This window comes from Kwoniella shandongensis, chromosome 6 (genome assembly GCF_008629635.2).
Source record: "Kwoniella shandongensis chromosome 6, complete sequence".
Classification (NCBI taxonomy): domain Eukaryota; kingdom Fungi; phylum Basidiomycota; class Tremellomycetes; order Tremellales; family Cryptococcaceae; genus Kwoniella; species Kwoniella shandongensis.
Window position 1 is genome coordinate 104,229 of NC_089292.1, and position 24,149 is coordinate 128,377.

At 49.9% G+C, this 24,149-nt stretch overlaps 8 protein-coding genes across 8 annotated transcripts; 5 read left to right on the forward strand and 3 right to left on the reverse strand.

The window, feature by feature from the left end:
* Nucleotides 1-267: 267 nt before the first annotated feature.
* On the forward strand, nucleotides 268-2,576 carry CI109_103359 (uncharacterized protein; the record flags this gene model as incomplete). The annotated part of the gene is made up of 6 exons (XM_032005587.1): nucleotides 268-456; nucleotides 521-647; nucleotides 704-793; nucleotides 845-1,660; nucleotides 1,721-2,280; nucleotides 2,337-2,576. 6 exons carry the CDS (start codon nucleotides 268-270, stop codon nucleotides 2,574-2,576), a joined length of 2,022 nt encoding a protein of 673 aa, XP_031860076.1.
* A 1,161-nt stretch (nucleotides 2,577-3,737) lies between these two features.
* Nucleotides 3,738-5,059, forward strand: CI109_103360 (uncharacterized protein; the record flags this gene model as incomplete). The annotated part of the gene is made up of 2 exons (XM_032005588.2): nucleotides 3,738-4,319; nucleotides 4,439-5,059. 2 exons carry the CDS (start codon nucleotides 3,738-3,740, stop codon nucleotides 5,057-5,059), a joined length of 1,203 nt encoding a protein of 400 aa, XP_031860077.2.
* A 46-nt stretch (nucleotides 5,060-5,105) lies between these two features.
* Nucleotides 5,106-7,096, reverse strand: CI109_103361 (uncharacterized protein; the record flags this gene model as incomplete). Its single annotated transcript, XM_032005589.1, has 6 exons — nucleotides 5,106-5,543; nucleotides 5,614-6,333; nucleotides 6,393-6,505; nucleotides 6,557-6,647; nucleotides 6,711-6,962; nucleotides 7,022-7,096. 6 exons carry the CDS (start codon nucleotides 7,094-7,096, stop codon nucleotides 5,106-5,108), a joined length of 1,689 nt encoding a protein of 562 aa, XP_031860078.1.
* A 325-nt stretch (nucleotides 7,097-7,421) lies between these two features.
* Nucleotides 7,422-11,243, forward strand: CI109_103362 (uncharacterized protein; the record flags this gene model as incomplete). The annotated part of the gene is made up of 4 exons (XM_065967284.1): nucleotides 7,422-7,457; nucleotides 7,538-7,741; nucleotides 7,803-8,245; nucleotides 8,303-11,243. 4 exons carry the CDS (start codon nucleotides 7,422-7,424, stop codon nucleotides 11,241-11,243), a joined length of 3,624 nt encoding a protein of 1,207 aa, XP_065823356.1.
* Nucleotides 11,244-11,677: 434 nt separating this feature from the next.
* CI109_103363 (uncharacterized protein) lies at nucleotides 11,678-14,855 on the forward strand (the record flags this gene model as incomplete). Its single annotated transcript, XM_065967285.1, has 6 exons — nucleotides 11,678-12,250; nucleotides 12,314-13,144; nucleotides 13,201-13,782; nucleotides 13,845-13,939; nucleotides 13,994-14,384; nucleotides 14,448-14,855. The coding sequence occupies 6 exons, from the start codon at nucleotides 11,678-11,680 to the stop codon at nucleotides 14,853-14,855; spliced, it is 2,880 nt and encodes a 959-aa protein (XP_065823357.1).
* Nucleotides 14,856-14,979: 124 nt separating this feature from the next.
* CI109_103364 (uncharacterized protein) lies at nucleotides 14,980-16,783 on the reverse strand (the record flags this gene model as incomplete). Its single annotated transcript, XM_032005592.1, has 4 exons — nucleotides 14,980-15,180; nucleotides 15,250-15,910; nucleotides 15,993-16,082; nucleotides 16,152-16,783. The coding sequence occupies 4 exons, from the start codon at nucleotides 16,781-16,783 to the stop codon at nucleotides 14,980-14,982; spliced, it is 1,584 nt and encodes a 527-aa protein (XP_031860081.1).
* A 403-nt stretch (nucleotides 16,784-17,186) lies between these two features.
* Nucleotides 17,187-19,274, forward strand: CI109_103365 (uncharacterized protein; the record flags this gene model as incomplete). Its single annotated transcript, XM_032005593.1, has 7 exons — nucleotides 17,187-17,192; nucleotides 17,249-17,645; nucleotides 17,705-17,790; nucleotides 17,857-17,967; nucleotides 18,042-18,737; nucleotides 18,800-19,130; nucleotides 19,186-19,274. 7 exons carry the CDS (start codon nucleotides 17,187-17,189, stop codon nucleotides 19,272-19,274), a joined length of 1,716 nt encoding a protein of 571 aa, XP_031860082.1.
* A 141-nt stretch (nucleotides 19,275-19,415) lies between these two features.
* On the reverse strand, nucleotides 19,416-22,713 carry CI109_103366 (uncharacterized protein; the record flags this gene model as incomplete). Its single annotated transcript, XM_065967286.1, has 13 exons — nucleotides 19,416-19,544; nucleotides 19,647-19,716; nucleotides 19,781-19,825; nucleotides 19,904-19,990; nucleotides 20,108-20,174; nucleotides 20,366-20,526; nucleotides 20,605-20,886; nucleotides 21,025-21,435; nucleotides 21,546-21,593; nucleotides 21,655-21,757; nucleotides 21,837-21,866; nucleotides 21,965-22,088; nucleotides 22,225-22,713. The coding sequence occupies 13 exons, from the start codon at nucleotides 22,711-22,713 to the stop codon at nucleotides 19,416-19,418; spliced, it is 2,046 nt and encodes a 681-aa protein (XP_065823358.1).
* Nucleotides 22,714-24,149: the final 1,436 nt, after the last annotated feature.

The window sequence follows — 24,149 nt, forward strand, 5'->3', positions numbered from 1 at the left end:
CGCCACTCAATCGTCATATGAAACTCAACCCCCTCGAAACCTCCTTTGACTCTTACTCATTTTAACATAACAGACAGACAAGGACTCACCATCACCTTCCTTTGATTTTATCCAACTTTGTTCCGTTGAATCGCTCGTCCCACACGACGAGTCATCCCCGATAACAAGTTCGCAACAACCCTTACTCGATAACCTCGACAGTATCGATCATTCTATCTCTTTAGCGAATAGATCGATCTACTCACCAACATCCGCATTTACTTCAACATGAGCTCAATCAACATCGCCTCCCTCCTTTCCCTACTTCCTCTCCTCGCCCTCGTTTCCGCTTTCCCCCAACCTGCACCCCTGGGTCGACCAACATCAGAATGGACACCGAGCAAGCGGGATGCGAACGGTACTGTCACGCCTCTGCATTTCGAGGAAGTTGGAGACACCGGTATTAGTGCGCAAATGGTGAGTGATGCGGTGCAATGCGGATCGAGTGGGACAGACACTGACCCTGTGGCGATCCCTCTAGATGTTCTTGGGTAACAACAAGAAGATTTACATTCTTGACAAATCCGAAAACAACCCCATCAGCATCACCGGCAAGTACGGTACTCACCCTGCGTGGGCTGTTGAGTACGACTACCAAACAAACCAATGTGAGTGCGGAGCGGGAAGCGTGGCCGTTCGAAATTGACCGTCCCCATCCTTGTAGACCGAACAATGGACGTCTTCTCAAATACTTTCTGTGCCGGTGGAGCCGTCATGGGCAACGGTACTTGGGTGGTCTTTGGCGGTAACCAACGTGAGTATATCCGCGCTTCGTAGTGACCCCACGCTGATGAACCTTTCACAGCTGTAACAACTGGCGGAGTGGCGACAACCTCAGCTGGCGCTTTCTCAGATACTGACGGTGGTACGGCTATCCGAATGCTCAACCCCTGTACGGACGAGTCATGCGAGTACATTCAAGGCGAGACTAGTTTCACCAGTTACTCGGGTGGTGATGACACAGGCGGATGGCTACAGATGACCGGACGACGGTGGTATCCCATGGTCGAGACACTTGAAGATGGATCTTTGATCATTATTGGAGGTGACAAGAACGGTGGCTACGTCAACACTGTGGCACAAGATAACCCGACCTACGAGTTCTTCCCACCCCGTGCCAACGACCCCGTCGACCTTCAATTCCTCTCCGACACTCTTCCCGTCAACCTTTACGCCTTGACATGGTTGATGCCCAACGGTCAGCTTTTCATGCAAGCCAACCGAAAGACCATTCTTTACGATTACAACACGAAGCAAACTACCAACCTCCCGGATATGCCTCATGCTACACGAGTGTACCCCGCTTCGGCCGCCACTGCCATGCTCCCCTTGACTCCCGCCAACAACTACAGTGCGACCTTGTTGTTCTGCGGTGGCTCCAATACCACACAATGGGGTAACGATGGAACGGCTGGTTACAACGTCACCGCTGTGCCCGCGGACAACACTTGTGTGCGAATCACTCCTATGGACGACACCCCTCAGTATGTCGATGACGACTATATGTTCGAGGGACGAAGCATGGGACAATTCGTCATGCTCCCTGATCAGACTTTCTGGTTGGGTAACGGAGTTGCTATGGGAACTGCTGGTTACGGTGATGACAAGTACAGTGTTGGTCGTGAGTAGTGTAGCTTCTTGCCCCAAATAGGCTTTTATGCTGATTATCGTCCTCTGACAGAATCATATGGACAAGATCCCGTCTACATGCCCGCAATCTACAACCCCAATGCTCCCGCTGGTGGCCGATGGAACCGAACTGGTCTCGTAGCCAGTACCAACGAGCGAATGTACCACTCCACTGCTGTGCTCCTCCCCGACGGTAGTATCTTCCTCGCCGGTTCGAACCCCAACAAGGACTTCACCAACGACCAATGGCGAAGTCGAACTGATGCCGAGAGGTGGTACCCCTGGTACTACAACGAGCAGCGACCTACCTACTCTGGCGCGCCTGCCAACCTCTCGTATGGGGGTGCTTCTTTCGACCTCACCATGACAGGTACCGACGAAGCGACCGTGCAGAACACCAAGGTCGTCGTCATCCGAGGTGGTTTCAACACCCACGCCATCGGATTTGGACAGAGGTTGATCGAGCTCGAGACTTCGTACACGATCGACATGAACAGTGGAAACACCACGTTGCACGTGTCTCAGCTTCCTGGAAACCCCGGTCCTACCCTCTTCCAGCCTGGACCGGCCATGTTGTTCGTTGTCGTCAACGGTGTCCCAGCCGAGGCCGAGGTGAGTCACGTGTCATCGTTCTTTTGTTATCACTTTACTGATTCGTTACTCTGCAGTTCGTCATGGTCGGATCAGGTCAACTCGGCACCCAACCTACCGCTACCAACGACGCTCTTCCCTCTAGCACCGTTCTCGCTGTCTCCGCTACCGCTACCGCCTCGGAGGCTGCCGAGACTGGCAAGGGTTCTAGCGCAAGCTCGTCCGCTTCCAGCTCATCGGCTGGTTTCCACGTCGCCGTCGCTGGTTTCAGCTCGGTCGTGATCGGTCTCGTCACATGTCTTGCTGTTCTCTCATGATTATGATTAAACAAGGACTTTGTTTCGTGTTCGTACTTTCGTTCAAATCAAAAAAACCCCATTGCATTGTCCCTCTTCTTCTTTACCTATCCCAGCACTGATTTTCCCTCACCTTTATTGCATATATGACTCATTCCTGTTCCCTTATATTTTCGATTTTTGTAACGATTCAATACAAGTAGTCAGGTTACGGACTTTTTTCCTTCTCTCTCAATACGTATGGACTTTCTTCTCTCAGTATATATACAACTTAATTCTCGCATGTTTGTGTAGACCTCTTAGGAGAGGTGACGAGGACATTTCGTTCGGTGTGGGTGTGGGTGTGTTAGCACTCGACACGAGGAGCGTGGTAGTGGAAGAGGTGGAGGAAAAGGAAAAGGATCAGCAGAAGATCTGATCTCATACATATGGACATTGATTGTTAGTATCTTAATGATTATGATCATGATGTTGCATCGTATCCTGTCATGTTTTATGGCGTGTGTCTCTCTGCTATGGTCGTCCGCCTGTCCCCTCCCATCCTGTACAGAGCCCGAACGTCGTTGTTCGGGTATTACTTAGCCTAATACTGTGAAAGAGGTGGCAAATGAACAAAAAATCCGTCACGACACATATATAAAGAGAGTTAACCAATTCGACAAAATTATTTCTCTTCCCACCTATTTCTCATTCAAGTAATGGATTTTGTTCTTCTCTTACCGATCATTATCATAGTTGAATGACCCAAACTTATTACGAGATTATCGTCCTCGAGTAAGGTGGATCAACTTTGGACATCTCTGACTGGCCGAGGTTGATGAGGTGTAGTCAAGACCTTGGGCCCCCTCGCCTTGAAAGGAGCTCGGGTCGGGTCTGAAAGGACGTCGTTACGACAAGTACGAGTACGAGTGGTCATAAAAGGAATCACACGAGAAAGTGCTCATCAACGGAGCGCACGCATTGCTAATTAGATGGATGGGAGGACCACTGTGACGCAAAGGTCGACTTTCCTTCTCATCAAGTTGGGCAATCTATTAAGTTAATTGAAGAGTGGAACACTCGGAGCAGGAAACGAAAGAAATAAGAACGATGTCTCTCTACTGCGCGATATGTGCTTGTCCATGTCTGTTCCCAGTCACCTCTTCGCTCTCAGACTCAACTCCCGGTCCTTATTTGCCAGCCATGCAGAAATCGCTCTCACCCAACGAAAAGAAAGATAATACTCACGGTGTTTCTACTACGACTGAGGTCTTGCAAATGGACAAAGCTGATGATGGACATACAACGAATGGAGAAGCATGGTTATATTCATGGTATTACCTCCGTCTCCGGAGCGGTATAATACATCCTGATCAATACCATCCCCCCTCATGCTCGTCCAATGCGAGTGACCCCAAACAATCGATCGAAGGGAAGAGAACGGATGCGAAACGTAAAGTACCTATCCATTCATATTCTCTAGATAGTGTACGACGTACGATCCATCGCTCGATATTCCACACCGTCCCACCCCCAGAGGAACTGTCAGAGACAGGGTGGGATACGCGAACGAGGGAACATGAAGAAGAGATGATGTTGGCTTGGTCTATCCCGAAATGGACAGGATGGGGACCGTGGTCTGTCCACCGCAGTGAAGAGACGGACGGAACTCAAGCGCAAGTAGGAGAGAGTGCAACGAGGAAGGTGATTCTAAAGCCGGGGTGTTGGATGGGGACTTTTGAACAACGAGAAAGATGGGAAGAAGGAGAAACACATTATACGGAGGTAAGTGCTCTGTCATATCAAGGGTCTGTAGCTAGACCAACCGCCCGTGATAACAGCTAAAGGAGGTAAATTGGAAACTTGTGCTTATTGTATAACTAACCTTGTTGACTCGGTGGTAGGATGAGCTTGTTTCTCCCTCCACCATCGGTCTACCTTCTTCTTCTTATGAGCGACCTATCCCAACACGAACACAAGCAGTCCAGAACTCACCATTGCTCAATCTCCCACCTTCCATATTAACAGGAATATCCCTCCATCTTATCGACATTCCTAGCGTTGCTCGTACCAACGATAATGACATCAGTGCCGACCAATTGTCTCAATCGCAAATACGTTCACTGACAGCTCTACTCCTCACTTCGAAACAACTGTATGAAATTTATCTGCCTTCGTCCATATGGAAATATATGACCCTTTCGTCGATATCGCATTTGAAGTACAATTTACTGATTAGATGGCAATCAACTCCAGGTGGTGTAAGGGACGAGTTGGCTGATCAGCTAGCATTAGTGTTAGATGAGGAGTTTGCGATTCCCGTTCAAGAAGCATTACAACGAGCTGAAAGTCAGTCATCGCTCGACCAAAACGTGCCTGCTGCCCTGAACTTTTCTGACAAAAAGTGGACGACCAGAGATGTCTGGATATGGTGGAATAGCCACAAGGGTTGGCGAAGCAGACGGAGGGTTTGGGAATGTGTAGTCAACGCTTGTGCAACAGCACGAGATGCCGATTGGTGGTAAAAAATACCAAATACATAAGTAACTGTAAACGCCCCTCCAGGCGTGCCTACTTTTGTCCTGGCCATCCAGGCAGATCTCTCAATATAAACACTACGAGTTCGCTCCTCGTCTCTGCCAAACTCAATTTGTTCAACGCATCATCCAGATCCGCCAAATCTTCCTGATCCTTCAATTGCAATAACCCTCTCCCACCTTCATGTCCCAATACCCTTGCTTCTCTCGCCAAAGGCAATTTCCGCTTTTCCACTTCTTTCGCTTTACGTTGTATTATATTTGCCAAGGTCTTGTATACTCCAGTGAGGAGGACGCCATAGACTCGAGGAAGGTCGACAGCCCATAGATGGTATTCCATAGAAGGAGGAAGGCCAGCTCGTGATTTTGCACCGGTCTTAGGAACTTCTTGCGTTTCGACGAGAGATAATCTTTGTAGTTCGGCGAGAAGACGACGCGCTTCTTTCAATGGTACCATCGCACAATCTCGGACCTGACAATGGAGCATAATTTGTCAGTATGCGCCCTTCTGTCTGATGTGCATGAGTACCGCAGATACTTACCGTCGTCTCAAACACCTTGCTCGACTTGGAAACCACCGTCAACACCCTCGCCGCTTTGTCTCCCAATTTCTGTCTGACCAATTCCGTCAACATCGTTTCTCTGAGTCTCTTGCAGATCGCTTCCAATTCCACTTGGTATCCCGGATTCGTCGTTCCTTCTTTCTGCAAGAACACCCCACCCGCTCCCACCATCTGGTCTTCTCCCGCTAGGATATTGAGATAATGTCTGACCAAATCCGATATCGCCGTCTTCGAACTGACACCGAGACCCGCGAGTAAGACCGGGTAATCGGAATTTGGTATTCTATCCATGATTTCGACGGGTCCGACGGCATCGTGTGTCCTGTCGTCTGAAAGTACCGAGGTATCTCTCAACGCCGCATCAAGTACCGCACGCATCACCACACCGGCACCTTTGTTCCATCTATCCTCTGCAGCTTTCACGATCAATTCGTTTCTGATCAACACCCCATATCGATCATAGTTAACTCGAAGTGGGACGTCGTTCTTCAGCTCGTAATCGAATTCTTCAACAGCTTTGCCCTTCCGTCTCTTCTTGTCTTTGTCGACTTTGGCTTTTTGTATCAATACGCGATGGATATCTCGTTGTTCTTCTCGTTCTTGGCGCACTTGGAATTGCGCTTCGTCATTGAGATTGGTCTGATCTTGGGGAGAAAGTAAAGCGCTGCCTCTGGCCACCACTAGACGTCGACGAGCAGCCTGAAGAGATGCGGCATTAGTGATGTTAATCGATATGTGCGAAGTGATCGAGTACTCACAGCGTAACGTCTCGCGATTTGATCTGACTCCAAGATAGCTAGCTCGGGATGGGAAGCATGGAGGAAACGGCCTCGTAGAAGGGCAATGATCGCATCGCTCACAGCGACAGCACCTGGAAGACTCTCAGCTATGGTTCTTCTGCTACCAAACAATCCCAACTCACGTAGAGCATCGTGCTGTCCTCCACACGTTGCGATGATCTCTGGTACTTTGAGTTTCCCAAAGATCATGAGTTGTCGAACAACCTCGAGTGCCTACATCACATGACAATCCATCAGCTTGGTCACTTCTTACGTTTGTTGACGATAAGCACTCACCACGTCATCCAGCTTCTCGTGTGTGATCGCCAATATCCTCCCCCATCTCATCCTCATCATACATTCCATCACATCGAACTCGTATTGCTCATCCTCCCCTGTATCTTTATAGGATGCACCGTTTGACTGGACCAGATCATGTTGGATGAGGATGAGTAGAGCGGCATAAGTTGTGGGTCGAGGTAGTCCAGCTAAACGGGCTATTGTCGGCGCAGGCAATCTACCACGGTTGAGAAGAGTAGAGGCGACACGCTGCATACAACCTTGTTAGTGCGAGACGCTAGGACAGAAGGAAGGGATCCGAGACTCACACAGACGATTTCGCCAAAAGCCTGTCGAACGATATGTTCACAGAGACGTACTGCCTCTTTACCGTTTCCGCTCATCGTTGGTCCAATGTATGCTATCTACGTGTGTTCATCGAGGTGTCTGTATGTGTGTATGCACAGATGATGAGAAGGTGAAGTGAAATTGAACAAAGTCAGATGGAGGAATGATGATTCCAAGTTTTTGGCTTTCGTTGTTTTCCACGTGGGATGCAGCATTGCAGACACCAATTTGATTCCGTTCTGTTTGTTGACACTCTCACATGCTAAACATCATTCAACGCGAGTTTCTTTTCTTTCTTTCAGTCCTCACAATTACTTCACTTGAGATCAAATCGCCTTATCTGCACTCGTCCACGTCGCTTCACGCGTATAAGAGGTCAAGATGGCGCCTGCAATCGCTCCAGATGCCAAAATACCTGTAAGTCATTATCACTCGAACAAGAAGACCACGCATAGGCAAGGAACTGACCGAAGAGATAAACAAATATCAAAACTCAGTGTCCGACGCCTCAGCATCTACAAGCAGAACTCGAAGACCTCACATATGCATTGGCACCAGAAGAGAAGGAAGACACATGGGAGAAGTTTGAGAAAGCGATCATCAGATTCGCGGCGGTGACTAGAGGAGGAGGATATAAGCATCTAGAGATGTATATCGAGGGAGTTGGGAGGAAAGGCGTAGGACCGAAATTGGCAAAATGTGTAAGTGTATCCGCTTCTACGGGTCCTGTTCAAGCATGTTGATTTTGGGATGACCGCGCAGATGCTCTCGGATCGAGGTCGATTATCAGGTGTTTCGACAGACCTCTTGCAAACATTTGCACCTCGATTATCGAACAACTTCAAACCCCTTGTGAACCTCTACCTCGAACCACTTATCGACCTCCTCGGTAGACCCAACAAGGTCTTCCTCAAACGTGCCGAAAAATGTTTCATCACCATCATTACCCATTGTCATCTATTCGCCATATTACCAGAAATGAAAAGGGGTTTGAGCGATAACGCGACGAGTTGTAGGAGAGGATGTGGGATTGGGATTGAACGGGCGATGAAGGAGTGGGAGAAAGAGACTTTTGGAGAAAAGGGAGCGACGATGTTGGAAGACTGTGTCAAGAAGATGGCAACGGATAAGGATCCTGAAGTGAGGCAGACAGGTAGAAGAGTCTGGGCGAAGTTCCAAGAGATATGGCCGGAGCGAGTGGACGAGTAAGTGGTGTGATCTATATTGCGGCCAAGGAGATCTCGCTGACGATGTGTTCACAGATTTTCTGCACCTCTCACCCCGACCATCAGGCGATACCTTGAGATGCCTCCAGCCAATGGCGCAGGACCGTCGAAACCTAAAGCTGCATCGCGTCCAGTCGCGCCTTCTTTGCGGTCCGTTTCCGCCACATCTTCGACATCATCCCTAGGTTCAGCAGCGGCAAGGCCACAGAACAATAGAGTTCAAGCACTCAATTCTCGTCCTCAGCGACCAACAGCTCCTCCGGCAACGCGTACTGCACCCGCGGAGCCTGGACCATCTCGACGTACATCGCCCAGAAAAGAGCCCGAGCCTCTATCCGCGCACGAAGAGGAAGAGGCAGACCAACTTCCAGCTACACAACCCGTTCTATCGCGCTCGGTATCGTCAGGACCTGGTAGACATTTCGACGTGGCAGGTCTAGGAGCCCTGGGTCGCCATGGAAGGTCCGTCTCGCACAACATCCTCCCTTCCACCAATATTTTCGCACAACCGGGCGATCACGAATCAGGCAAATACAATCCTTTGTCCAAACCTGTTCGTCCGACCCTGTCCAACGCCCTGTCCACCATGTCGCTTCCGGCCGATCCTTCTGAAACCGCTCCTCCTCCTCGTCGATTCGCCCCGCCTGCCAGGATTGTGCGCATCATTCAGCCTTCTGACGATGACGGCGCCATCGATCCACCTTATGGCGAACATCCGATAGTCACTCCGAGTGGTACGACTGTATTGCGTGGTGCGGTCCGAACAGCTCATGCAGGCATTGGCAGACGACCTCCACCGCTTGGTCATGCGCATAGAAGAGTGGTCACCGCTCCAGTCGGCACCATCGCTGAAGATGAGAATGCTAGCAAAACACCTGCGTGGACAGGGAAGATGTTGGCCAAAGACGACGCGGAAGTTCAGGACACGGGGAAAACAACACCCGTGGAAACGGTCAAACGCGCTGCTCCTCGCGAGCACGTGGCAGCATCTGCACCAGAACCATTTACTTCTCCTGCGCCGGCTCAAACAGCCCATGTTGATTCTCCACTCATGCCGGTCCTGATCCGATCGACTTCGGGTGATGTCAAAGCAGACGAAGAGGAGGAGAAGTCGGACGATTTGATCAACATGAAGGAAGAAGTCTATCCTGCTTCACCATTGAAGGGGTTAGAGACTGAAGAATCGAGAAAAATAGTGGAAATGGCCGCGAAGGTGGAGTTACCGGGATCACCTGTTCGAGAGTCTGCGAAGCTGGCGCTAGAGCCGGGCGTGGCGGATGCCGAAGACGGGCAAACGCGGACTGTAGCTGAGATTAAGCAGGACGAGAAAGAGGAGTTGGCAGTAGGAAACGGAGACGTGCACACGGCTGTTCTGGAGAAGCAAGAGGAGGCGCCACCCGAACCACGCCGAACCGAGTCTGAAAGACCTTCCGAGACACTTCCAGCGACATCTGAAGCTGCGACGGATATCCAACCGACATCGTCACTTAATGATGGCACGGTCAACGTATCGTCTATCACAACGGCGGCTGTTGTGATGCCGCCCGCTGAGCCGATTGCTGTAAACAAACTAGCACCCTCACGACCTAAGGTTGTCTCCAGTAACTCGTCAGCCACAATCAAACCGAAGCAGCCGCCCGTTACCCGCAAACCTCCCGTCCCACCCGCCAGAACCGCCAGAACTGTCAGCGCACCGATCAGTCGCAAACCGTTCAAGCCGACCAGTCTCACGGCTTCGACTGCTGCCTCCGCGGCCAGGGCAGTTTCTGTCAGCAAACCTGCTCCTGCTTCAACGGTTGTTTCCAAGCCAACCGTAGCGACATCGACGACAGCAAAAGTCTCGACGCTCTCTAGCTCCACGTCAAGCAAGCCACTGGCGGCAGTCTCGACTGCGACCAAGCAAGGATCTGTGGCGCCAACAAAGCCTCCTGTGCCATCAGTGAAGACTACGAAACCTGAACCGAAACCCGTTGCCAAACCAGCTGTTCCTGCTGTCACGAGGGCGGCACCTATTCGCGTGGTCAGCGCAGCAAGGAAACCGACTGTGACTTCTCAAGTCCCATTACCACCTGCCAAGAAGGAAAAGATCCGCCTAAAAGCTCCTCTTCCATCTTTCCGACCGCAAAGCAGCAAAGCACGCGCTGTCTCAGCTTCCGCTGCACCATCCAGTCTTCAAGCCTCGACTTCTTCTTCCACCTCGAGTGGTAGAGCCAGGGTTAGACCGGAGATGATCAAGCTGCCAGAGAGTCCGGCTAGGGTCAAGCCTTCTGAGATCCCGCTTCCGACGAGTCCAGGAGATGTTCCTCTTCCACCGACTCCTCGAAGTAAGGTTTCGACCCTCGCAAACAGCGCACACAAGCCTTCCCCTCTCAAGGTGGAGCTGTCACGCGCAAGAGCTGCTTCAACGGCTTCCGCTCCGCAATCACCGATAACCGTTGCTCCACCCAAGCCACTTTCCCCTCTTCTCACTACAGACACGACCCACTTGCCTCAAGCTCCAAGCTTTGCTCCAGCTAAAATGGTCACAGAGGAGACGTATCTCAATGGTATGGGTCTGCCATCAACCTCATCAGACCCCTTTGGTTCAGTATCGGCTCGGTCAGGAGCTTCAAAAGCTTCCACTCTACCTGCAACATCAGAACTGGGCGACGAGACGCTTGACACGACTGACGACGAGATGGAAGGTGTCGTATTCAACCAGCGATCAGCGACACGACCGCCAGTGCATACGAAAGCAAGTTCAGCACAGGTAGCGAACGAAACTGGCGACCTGATCGAATTGTCAGCGCCCTCAAGGCAGATCAACGCGTTCGCTCCGAGAACGGATGTGTCGACCCCTCACAAGAGCGCAGCCATGTTACTTGCCAAGCTTGATGGAGTGACAGCAACGCCTGGAATGACAGGGACCGAGAGAAAAGTGCTCAGTGTGAGAGATCCCAATACGCCAGGATGGATGGACGAAGATGTCAGTATATAGGAGAGCATGGTAGAGATTCAAGCGCAAGTAATCATGGACACTGTATCATAAGACGGGAAAATGGGTTGATCGTAATGGGGTTGATACAGTACTAGCACAGATTATACTACGAGATGAGGGTAGAAGCATCATACGTTATTTGGATTAGCATCAGTGAAGCGGCCAATGAGCAGGCGGGCACCCGTCCTGGCTGTCGATTGTTTGCATGCATGCTTGATTGACTGATTGATTGACGGGATAGGATGGCCTCACCGTTGCGTGATTGGGAGACCCTTAGGTGTAACCACGCGATACCAATTGAAACTTGTCGGATACCGCCGACGTGACGAGATCCGCCAATATTAACCGATCGCAGCGTATGTCAGTTATATATGGAGATGCCAAATCTAGGTTGTTTCCCCCTTCTGAGTGTAGAGTAGATCAACGTATCCAAGATGGGTCTCCAAGCTCGTAATACTGCTTCAAGACTTCCTTCAACCGTCAACGACCTTGAGAAAGCTCCTCTTGTCGTTGACGATGTCGACTCGTCGGACCTGATCAAAGATCATCCTCGACAACCATTTTACAAACATCCTCTATCTCTACTCATCGGCGTTTTGCTCCTTCTCCTCACGACCTTTATCACTCATCAATTCGATTTCGAGTTCCCCTTCCCATCCCCCTCGAAACCTCTCCCTGGTTTCATTCAGGAAGGTATCAAACAATGCGAGATTATCGCGAGACCTCCACCGAACCCTAAACCGTTCGACGAGAAGAGGAAGTTCAACGACCGTTTCGTCAAGGGTACGAAACCAACTTGGCTTAAGAACGGTACAGTCTGGACTGGAGAGAAGGATGGTACAGAGATCCTCTATGGAGCTGATCTGTATCTCGATGGAGGAGTGGTTAGGAAGATTGGATCACCGGACGAACTTGCCGCGTTTGTGAAAGATAAGAGCGATGTGGACGAGATCGAACTTGGTGGTGCTTGGGTGACACCAGGTATAGTAGATACCCATTCTCATATGGTAAGTCAAATCCAAAAGCTGGCGCGTCTCGGAACGAATGTGGCACTGACTACAATTACATAGGGAGTCGATTCGGCACCCGCTCTTCGAGGTTCCGACGACACAAACAGTCTTCACGCGTCCGCTCAACCTTGGCTCCGTTCTCTTGACGGCTTCAACACGCACGATGTAGCCTTCAACAACTCTATCGCAGGAGGTATCACGACCATGCTTGTCTTGCCCGGATCAGCGGGAGCAATTGGCGGTCAAGCTTTCACGTTCAAACCCCGATGGACTTACGAAAATACACCTCAATCGATGCAGGTTGAGCCTCCCTTCGTCATCAACACTCACGGCAATGGCTCCTGGGATAGGACTGATGCATGGCTCTTTCTAAAATCTGCGTGTGGAGAAAATCCCAGCCGAGTCTATTCAGACACAAGGATGGACACATACTACAAGTTCCGGCAGGCCTACACCCAGGGGAAGAAGATCAAGGACGAACAAGATCGTTGGTGCGAATCCCCGAAGACGCAAACCACTCCTTTCCCTACAAGTCTTGAATACGATACGTTGGCCGAAGTGATTCGCGGGAAAGTCAAGGTCAACATCCACTGTTACGAGCCGGTCGATATCAATTCCATCGTCAGGATCTCGAACGAGTTCAGATTCCCCATTGCCACTTTTCACCATGCCCACTCCCTCTGGTCCATCACCGACCTCGTCAAGCAGGCCTGGGGTGCTATACCTCCTGCTGTTGCTATCTTTGCCACCAACGCAAGGTACAAGCGAGAGTCATACTTCTCTGCGACCGAGTTCGCGCCCAAGATCTTGGCCGACAACGGTTTGTCAGTCATCATGAAGTCGGATCATCCTGTTTTGGACAGTAGATTCCTCGTCTACGAGGCTTCTCAGGTGAGTTCTGAGATATATCAGTCGAGAGATCAAGCTGATTTTGTTCTCGACTCGAGGCTCATCATTACGGACTCAACTTCTCTCAATCTCTTGGATCAGTCACCACTCACCCAGCCAAGGCTATGGGTCTCGACCACCGACTCGGTTACGTTCGACCAGGTTACGATGCCGATCTCGTTGTCTGGGACTCTTTCCCTCTTGCTCTCGGTGCTACCCCTAAACAAACATACATCGACGGTATCCCGCAAATCATCAACCCTCACGTTGTCCAGAAACCTGCCGAGGCCCAGAAGATCTTCTCCGAAGGTAAATGGGACAAGGAGATCACAGAGACTATTGCGACGCGAGGTGAAACCGACTTGACACCAAAGAAATCGGCCAAGAACATCTTGTTCCAGGATGTGGCAGCTCATTACTTTGATAACTTTGACGCGACAACATTCGAGAACGGTCGTGGGGACGTCGTGGTTCAAGATGGAGAGATTACGTGTATGGGCAAATGTGTGATTGAGGAGAGTGATGTCGCTGCCTTTGAAGTCATCGATCTCAAGGGCGGAAGTATCGCACCGGGCTTGATCACAGTCGGCAGTTTCGTCGGTTTGATGGACATCAGACAAGAGAAGAGTACGCGAGACGGCGTGAGTGCAATTCATCGCGGCGATTGATAACAATTGACTGACTTTGTTTATGTACAATGTAGACCGCTCAAGACCCGTTGAAAGAGGAGGGACCTGTGACGGACGGTATCCTCGTGCGAGCCGTTGATGGTGCTCAATTCGGTGGAAGGGATACTCTGCAAGTTTAGATATACGCATTGACAGTTAGGTTATAGCTGATCATTTTCAATAGTCTCGCCTATCGAGCGGGTGTCACAACTGCCGTGGCCTATCCCATCTCCAACTCCGAGTTCGAAGGTATCTCTTACGCTTTCTCTACTGGTGCTCCTCACCCTCTCGCGGAAGGTGCGATCCAGAACCCTTACGCGGCTTTGCATATCGCTCTTGACGACAACTCGAAATCATCCATCTCTACCAAGATTGCGATCCTTAGAAGGCTCTTGCTTGGTGAAGTTGATGAGAAGACGGAGTTGGTTGAAGCGTTGAAGAAGGCCGCAAAGGGTGAATTGACTTTGGTCGTCAAGACTAGTAAGGCGGATGTGATTGCTGCTGTGGTGAGACTCAAGAAGGAAGTCGGAGACAAGGTCAAGATCACGATTCTTGGCGGACACGAGTCTTGGTTGGTGAGTGGTTTATCCCTTCATTGATTCATAGGGTGCCTTGCTTATGTGTACGACGGTTTATAGATCGCCGATGAACTCGCCGAAGCCAACATCGGTGTGATTGTATCCCCCGCTCGATCCTATCCTGGCGATTGGGATTCCCGTCGATTCCTCGCCGGACCCCCTGTCACCAACCACACGCTTCCCTCATACCTCGCTTCGCACGGCGTTAAAGTTGGTTTAGGCATCGTAGAAGAATGGCAAGCCCGAAACACCAGATACGATGCCGCTTGGGTGTACGCCAATAACCCTGAGACATTCACAAAATCGTCAGCTTTAGACTTGGTCAGTAAGAACCTCGATGAGCTTTTGGGTCTCGATCTGGAAGGAGGTAAGAAGGGATGGGTGGCGTATGAGGGTGATCTCTTTGGATTCGAGTCGAGAGTTAGAGGTGTGAAGGGTTATGGAAATGGCCAGGTAGATTTGTTCTAGAGCAGAGCGGAGGTCAAGCAGAATTGCATAGTAATACCATATGACTGGGACAGAACAGAACAGAAGAGATAAAAACAGAATGCAATGAACTATGAATGACTGCAGCGTGAACTATTGATCCATTTCATGATGGTCTCTTGATGTTCTTCAATATCCCCTCGTAAATTACCCTATCCCAATTGTCTTCCCACGAATTCCACTCATCCACTTCGTCGTTTTCACCTAGTATTGTCGCTCGTCGTCTCGGTACGTGAGGAGAGGCGGGATCGAAATATGCCTTGAGCTTGTTCAGCTTCTCCGATGAAGGGAAAGATGTGAGAACATCCTGTGAAATATAATGGTCAGCAGACTCTCCCATTTCTCAGCTGTGTCTTCTGTGATACGGTAAACTTACCACCAATTGTTCTCCCATCTCTTTCCCATCTTGAAATACCATTCCGTTCTTACCCTCTTTCACCAGTTCTCCAATACATTCGAATTTCCTCGCCAACACCGGCACTCCACAACCAAACATATCAACCACTTTCATTGGCAGATCCCTCCCTGACGAACTGCTATGTAGACTGACGCCCAAATCTGCACATCCTAGCAAGGTCGGATAATCTTTTGCAGGCAAGAAAACGCATCGTACGAAGATATCTTTCCATCTTCTGGACTGTTCTCTTTCCGCAACGGTCTTTTCGAACGATGCTCGTAATGAGCCTAAGCCAGTGATGATGACGATCAGTCTGGGTAGATTAGCGTTGGTACTGATTTGTGATTGATAGTGATCCAAGGCGGTTATCAACAATGAGAAATCCTCGTCGGCAGTCCACGATGTTGAGGAAACGACCAAAGCAGGTCGATCAGGTCGGAGTACAGGTAATCGGGATGAGGGGACCGTTGTGAATAATGTTGAGTTGGGATCTTCGGTGCTGGGAAGGGATGAGGCGGTAGAGTCTGGTAGAGGAGGGGAGAGGATGGGCACAAGACGTTGGAAAAGCTCGTGCTGGATCATGGTTTCGGTTCGTCGGAAATTGGGTGGTGGCCGATCGTGTAAGACAGCAGAGCGACCGCTGTGCGCGTTGGGACAAGATGGGTTCAGCTGGACATCTTCAGAGCATCATATGGATAATGTTGCAAGATAAGCTGACTCACTATAAGCTCCATTCGCGCACGAGGTACTCTTCAAGTGCTCGTGTGACAAAGAGATGGGCGAAAGCATTCTGACCAAAGAACCTCTCGAACCTATCCAAAGATCATCAGTATTTACGTTGCACCATACTTCTCGTCCCTTTTCGGTCTCCCCACACTTACCACCTGGCAATCTTGACCAACGGCGACCTCTTGCCCAGTCGCATGCCCAATATTGAGTAACCCGTATTATGCCAATCGATAATTAATCTCGCTCCGGTGACTGCCGAGACCAGCTGCGCCAAAGCCAAAGTAGGAATGGACGGAGGGTTCTGCACCAACAAGATCTCCGTGTTGAAAGGTATCGTCCATATACATATTCTGACCACGGAGTATATTTGTAGTGCCACTCTTAGCGGTGCTCTGAGGATCCAAGGCAATTTCGCAATTAACGATTTCGGGCCTTCTGACAATCCTATGACCTGGACCAAAGGGTTCTCCAATAGTGCAGGTATAGGTGGTGTATCGTCGTAACCTACAAGGAAAGTCTGCCAGCCGTGTTTCGAAAGACTTTCGGCATGATACATCATGCGTGGACTACGACCCACATCCCCTAAGACCAAGACCGTTGCCGTCCGATGGCGGGAGGGTCGAGTGACACTGCGTCGGATCAAGAGCACGCAGAGGAGGGTGTAGGGCGTGACGATAAGGAGGAATATGGAGAGGATGTAGACGGGAGATATAAGATGGGGATTGCCAACAGGTTGATACAGCGGCTCGTCAGGGAACATCGGGTTCCGAAAACTGAAGTCCATGTTGAAGAGAGGAGACAAGGGGTCGGACTGGATGCGGCCGTTGACTGAAAGGGTGCGAGGGACTGGTGTTGACCTTCAGTGACTAAGAGCTGGAAATATTCACCCTGTCCGTCCTACTGAGTAGTGATTGGTCTTGCGTATCCTCCGAGTTGATAGTCAGGCAACTGTGACGATGCTACAGACAGAAGGCGGAGAGATGTTGTTCTGTTGCAATGCGGTCGAGCCGTTACGAGCCGTTAACCGGGTGACGCCTTGTGGATCACGTGACTTACTCTGAGCTCGATCAACGTTACGCGACCATAAATAATGTCGAGGGCAGCGTCAATTGTCACTCACTATTTACCGTGTCCTGCATACAGCTAACAGACAGACTTCATCTACTTCAAGCAAGTAGCGGTCAGAAATGAGGGTGAGTGGCCTTTCTATCCCAGCCAATATCAGAGTGCTGACCCTCCCCCATCTTAGATCGCAGTTCAAGGTTGCTCCCACGGCAGTCTCTCGGCCATCTACTCTACCGTCGAGCAATACACCTCTCTCAAATCCTCTCCTGTAGATCTCCTTCTCCTATGCGGTGATTTCCAAGCCCTTCGCTCTTCATACGATTTCGCATCCCTCGCTGTTCCTCCGAAATACCACAACCTAGGAACGTTCCATCAATATTATAGCGGAGAGAAGACGGCTGCTGTATTGACCATTGTGATAGGGGGTAATCATGAAGCGAGCAATTATATGTGGGAGCTGTATCATGGAGGATGGTTAGCACCCAATATTTATTATCTAGGTGCGGCGGGAAGCGTTTGTGTCGATGGATTGAGAATAGCAGGGGCGAGCGGGATATATAAGGATCATGATTATACCAAAGGTGAGTGAGCGAAGGTTTGCCAATTGGGTGGCAGTTCTGACTAAGATGCGGGGATATAGGGCACTTCGAGACAGTGCCATTCAACACTTCAACATTACGGAGTGTCTACCATATACGACAATACGATGTAGCCAAACTCATGCAGGTAAGCTGTTTGTTGCCATCCGTCCAGGGTGACGGAGAAATATCAGCTGACGAACTACAAAAACAGCTTTCACCTTCGAGTGATACCATCTTCCTGTCACACGACTGGCCAATATCAATAGCCAAACATGGAGATACAGGAGCACTACTACGCCGAAAACCCTTCTTCCGTGATGAGGTGGGTACCGTAGTTGGCACGCTAGATCTTATAGACAAAGGGCCGAAGCTGATGAGTACTGTTGATTGGTACAGGTCAACTCTAATACACTTGGATCACCGCCTCTACTCACACTTCTCCATCATCTCCAACCGTCATACTGGTTCGCAGCGCATCTTCACGTCAAGTTCGCAGCGGTCTACCAACATAACGGGGACGATACGTCCAACGGTCACTCAATATCGAAACTAGGTGAATCGTCCGTCCCTACATCGTCTATACCTAGTACGAATGGAGGAGGGGGAGGACATATAAATCCCGATGAGATCACGATAGATTCAGAGGATGAGGATTTCGATCAACCCCATCAACATCACAATCACGCGTCGACCGGGAATCCCGACGAGATTGTGCTGGAAGACGATGAGTTTGACGATCCTGTGGAGAGACAGGGAAAGGAAGCGAATCCCGAAGAGATAATGATTGATGACGAGGACTTTGATGATCCCCCATTAGTGGACGGTCTGGCTACGACGAATCTTGAAGCGACAACGGCAGAGAAGGCAACAGAAAAGGGACCGGAAATCACAAACGAGAGTGTGGATGTGGTGGAGCAGGCTAGGAAGGGTGGGGAGGGGGATGCGGCGGAAGGAGTCATCGGTGCTCCGGTCGAAAAAGCCCAAGAGGCGGTGAAGCAGGTGGAAGAAGATCACCACGCCACAAAGGACGAAGCCAGAATAACAAAATTCTTGGCACTGGACAAGTGTATGCCAGGCAAAGATTTCATTCAGGTGGGTAGTGAGAAGACCAAGAAACGCGATCGTCCCATGCTGATAGGGTGTCATTGTACCAGTTCTTCGAAGTCTCTGCACCAAACCCATCACCGGAAGGTCAATCCCCTCGACTTACATTTGACCCCGAATGGCTCGCCATCTCCCGCGCAATGCATCCCTACCTCTCTACAAAACACTCACAAACACCCCTTCCTCCACGAGAAGCAATTCAACAGCTGATACAAGATGAGAAGGACAGAATAGAACGAGATGGCTTGCTGGTACCGTCAGAGGAGGAGAGGGATGATGGGGTTGTAGATTTGGTTTGGGAGAAGGGAGAGATTGAGATCAAACGAGTGCAGAGGTTTTGGCCCACTGCACCGGCAGAAGGTCAACCAGGTGGTTCAGCGTGTGAGTGCTGTGTAGTGTGTTCCGTACGTCAACAGTAGCTGATAAATAGATCCAGCTGCTTGGTATACGAATCCTCAGACAGAGGCGTTCTGCGGGATGTTGGGAGTGGAGAACAAGGTGAACCCAGCGCCAAAAGCGCATTGATTATGATAGCACTTTTGTAAGCAGTACGTATAGCATGTCCATGTCACGACTTGTTACGCATCGCATCGCATCGCACTACACAAATGGGACAAGACCAGCACGTGGCAGACATACAACGGGTTTGATGCGCTGCGTTGTGTTTTATCCCTCGTCACTGACCACATCGCCATAATGGTAATGCCACTTTTTCCTATCCATGAACCGGAATGCTACGCGTGACAACCATGGCCAGAATGGATCGCGAGTATAGTTGACGCGGAATTCCTCGTTCTGCGCGATACGATGTAGCACAAGTGCATCAGCACTGTGGTACCGCCAAACCCAACCAAGAGGATCAAAAGTTTCACTGTGATGGGGATATGCCGTACTCACGGGGAAGAGGAAGATGATCAACGCTCCAACAGAGGCGTAGCATACATATCTTGCAAAATTCGTACGAGTGCTATGTGCGGAAACGATCTCAAATCACTTTCGAGACAGGAAGGAAGCAATTGCGTGTTACTTACTCGTCACCAAAGAACAACCCTTGTTGGAGCGTCGCGAAGCCAACGCTGAAAACCACAAATACGACCGACTTAGTATGAAGCGCTTTGTGTGTTTGCACCACCGAATTTCTCGGTGCCACTCACAATCCCGTTGTCCAGCCTAGACTGATCGATGACATCCTCGGACCTATTAGTGTTATGGGCGGGAAAGGCCAGTGCATACCCCACCACCTGGATTGAGTCGCAACATCGTAGCTTCGTTAGCAACGTTGGATGACCCTCGTCAATCTGCAGAAGGGTTTCCGTCGAGCGATTGACTGGAATGGAGTGGTGGTTCAAGTCACTCACATGTTGTTGGATGTGGCGACGCAGACTACGGCCACGCACATGCCTAGAAGAAAAGTATTCCAGATTCCTAGCCAGGCCATACTGCAAAGCGCACGTCAACATCAGCATTCAAATCCGAGTAGCAGCATCAAGAAAAAGACAAGAAAGCCTATATGCTCGCTATCTGTGAGGTATCCAACTTACTTGTTCGTTACTATATCCAGAGGTCAACCCTCAGCATGATGTCGCTAGAATCGACCCGTTACTCAACCCACTCACCTCCGTAATACGTGCTCTCGCCCGATTCAGGGAAAAGAGCGACACTGCTTCCTTGATAGTACTGACACTGGGTGGGATCAGGACCGTGGTTCATTTTGTACGCCTGATGGGTGGTATCATATTGTTCTCGATACGAAGGTATATTTGAGCTTCCCAAATCTCTGTCCAATATGTTGACCATCAGCCTTCCGTCCGCCAAATATGAAGACGGTAGTTGCTCAACTCAAACTCGCACTCACACGACACACAACCAGATTCTTAAAATGAACAACAACGTCCCGCAAACAATCACATAGACTCTTCTGATGTCAAACCACCACCAAGCGAAGCTTTTAGTAACAGGTTTCCAATTCGCTATTCCGAAATAACCCTTGTCCTCGTTCAGCATCTTGATCATCTCTTCTTCTTCTTCCAATGTTGGTGGTTTTTTAGGGTTGATAGGTGGGACATGGATCCGTTCTCGTTCTTTTAGATCGTGCATCATGTTTGGTGGGAGCTTGCGAGGTCCTCCGTGTATCACTCTGTGGTCATTCGACGAAAACACATTTGACGATAGGCACGAAGTGTTCAAGAAGGATAACAAGGTATGCGGTGTAGTAAATGAAAACATCGCTGATCAGCATGCCCTTCCACTGTGCTGTGGCCGACGCCCAACTCACGTTCTTCCAACTCTCCCCTTTTGTCTCCTATTATCCTCCCTATCTCTCTGATAAACTTTCTGTATCCTACCATCATCCCAATCCGGATCCACCTCCTCCAACTCTCTCATCTGTTCCTCTATATCGTCCCTGGTCCTCCTCTCCAAGGGGAAATTCCAATCACCCCATTTCGCTTGTACCCTCTCTGTCCACCAATACCTCCTATATTTCGGAGGGAGGAAGTTTTGACGATAGTACGGATCGGACCATTCGGATTCTGTCCAGAATCGTAAGGGTTTACGACCGACACGATAATCTGTATGTTTTATACCGTCGGTAGAAAGACCGAGCGAGACGAGGAATGTACGTAAGACATTGTATAGACCGAAGAAGAAGATGAGAACGAGGAGAACGTATCGTGCTTGCACGGTGCTAAGACGGGAGTCGTTAGTATCTGAGTTTCAGTCATACGGTCGCATGAAACTGTAGTTGCTGGGCTGCCAAGGCGCCTGGCACACCTTTCAGTCCCACGTCACACTCACGCTTTCCATCCCCAGTTCGGACTTGTAGCCTGGGTAGCAGCAGCAAGACTTGAGATACCCCAAGCAAGTCAGCGTCGTACGTTTTCTGCGCACACACCGCCGAACTCACAACATGATGGTGTATCCTATCCCACCACGATGCCACTGAGGAGCGAAACATCCGAATCGTATATTGAGCGTCTCGTCTACCATGAGTGCGACACATAGCAGGACTGTAGGGTATCACCAGTCTTTCAACAAAGGGGAGGCACCGTCGGTGCGCACATGGAAATTTGGAGCAAGCAAACTCACTCAGTGATCCGTGGTAACATGCGTACCAAGCTGTAGTCATCATGACATATCAGCGTCGTTCTGCTACAATGTACACATCGTTGATCATCTACAGTGATGAAATCTATTTTGCATACGTAGCGACTCACCAAGCATCTCCCTGCCATCGCCCCAGTTGGCGATTCCGGTGCCCACTGCGTAGGCGCATTTGGAATCTGAACGAAGCGAGTTTGTCGAACTATCATCGTCTGTGGATGTCTGGTACTTCTTCACCTGTAAGATTATCAGCAACGCTCAGCTTGGTAAATTTTTTTCATAGATGGCTCTCAAGGGTCATCCGAGTGGAAAGAAAGGAAAACCGGATAGACATTGGAGTTGGCAAATAGCTATGAGACCCCAGATGACTCACCGCATCCGACTTGAAATCCGCCGCCATCATCCAAGCTTGCATGATGGCTATTGTCAATCCACACAACACACCTCCCACTTGCAGCCCTTGCTTCGCAACCATATGCCACGTCTCTCTAAAATACCCATACATCTCCCACAACCTCCTATGAATACCCGGTCCTCTTCTCAGCGGGACGAAAGCCAGACCTGGTGGGTAATCTTTTGTGGGACCATACCACTCGTACACCGAATCAGGATCTTTCGGATCACGTCGTTGTCTTTCGCCGAGACGAGGACGAGTAGTCTTGCAAAAGAGGAACCATGGTGAGACAGCTAAAGCGAAGATGATCAGGAATGGGACCAGAAACCAGATGTAAATCCACCACAGTGCTTGATCGCCTGGTGGTGTACGATTCCATATTACGCTGAAAGGTGAAGGTGGCAGTTTCTCGATCTCCAGATATGGTGGTAGCTCGTCTTGACGTTTGGAGGAATCGCGACCTTCCATACTTTCGTTAGATAGTTCAGTATCAGTCAGAATGTTAATCTGTGAGGACGTTTGGTGTCATTAATCAGGTTCACTTCAGTTGAAAGCAGCGATGTACGATGTGACTTGAACTTCCTGTTCGTCAGGTGCTATCATCATAACCAACCCCCGAGTGCGAGCCAACTTCCTTTATCTATTCAGTAAGGGGAGGTTTATACAAAGGAGCTTGAATTAGAGAAATTCGTTTGATGTCAAACACGTTGTCAACTCGCAATCTGTCTCCGAGACACATTTACCCGCTCACCTCATCGTAATGAAAGGAGACCCCGAGATATGCATCGGAAGCTACGCTCCCCGCTCCCCGTTCCGTGGTTCAGTTGTTCAGTCCATATCTGGTTGCAAATTGTGACCCAAATCAGCACAAGAATATGTGAACGTTGACAATAATTGCCGTCGATTGACGTCGACGTCGACGTCGTCCTCATCAGCAGTGGCGGCTTACGCAATGATGTCAGATGGTAGATCTGAAGAGATCTAACGGCATCATCACGTTCTGTTGTGCAGGCAGTATATTCGATAGCCGCTATGGTTTAGCAGAGCCCCGGACTGATGAAATGAAGATTGACAGGAACGAAGCGGCAATACCGTCGTATGTGCGAAACGGTGTGCCTTCGTAATGTGTGACTTGTAGATCCCCCTTTCTCAGAAGGTATGGGGGGTTATCGAGAACCGAAGATCTTCCCGACTAGCAATAGTGCCACGCATATAGTTCACTCAAACAGTGTGTTGCTGACAATATGCATTCGTTCATTGGACTGGTCTGGCTCGGGACCTGTTATACCGACGGACGGTGCGGTATTACATTATACTGTTTGTTCTTTCGATCTTCAAGCTGGAAATCATGTTCCTCAATACGCCACCACGCGAAAAGGCGTCCACTTTTCCCTTTATTACTATCCCCATCCCTGCCCATCATGCCATGCTCTCGCACATGTTCTTCTTCAATTCTTCTTCGCAAAGTATATGTTATGTTTCGGGGCCAGAATTAGGAACAAGACTTTTGCTGTGTGCCCTGAGATTGCCCAGTAGGTACGGTTGTATACTACTCACTAGTAGTCAGGTTAGATATCTGGAAAGTGCACGGAGAAAGAATGCGGCAAAAACAAGATGAAGAGCGATCCGGGAATTGTCCGTCGTCCCCGGCCCGCAACCAGGGTGGGTTGTTCAGGATTCACTGGAAAGGTCAAAGCGGTGTTTGATCGGCACATCACCCATGACAGCCATACAAGCATGTTATTGACGATGATGATGATGATGATGATGATGATGATGCGAAGGTGAAACGGACACCTCTGTCATTTTCAGTTTGAGCGAATCTGTTTCTATTGTTCGGCAAAAGGTACTCGTACTGCTGAGGCAGGGAAAGAAAGAGTGAGCAGAGAGAGGTTCACCGTGGT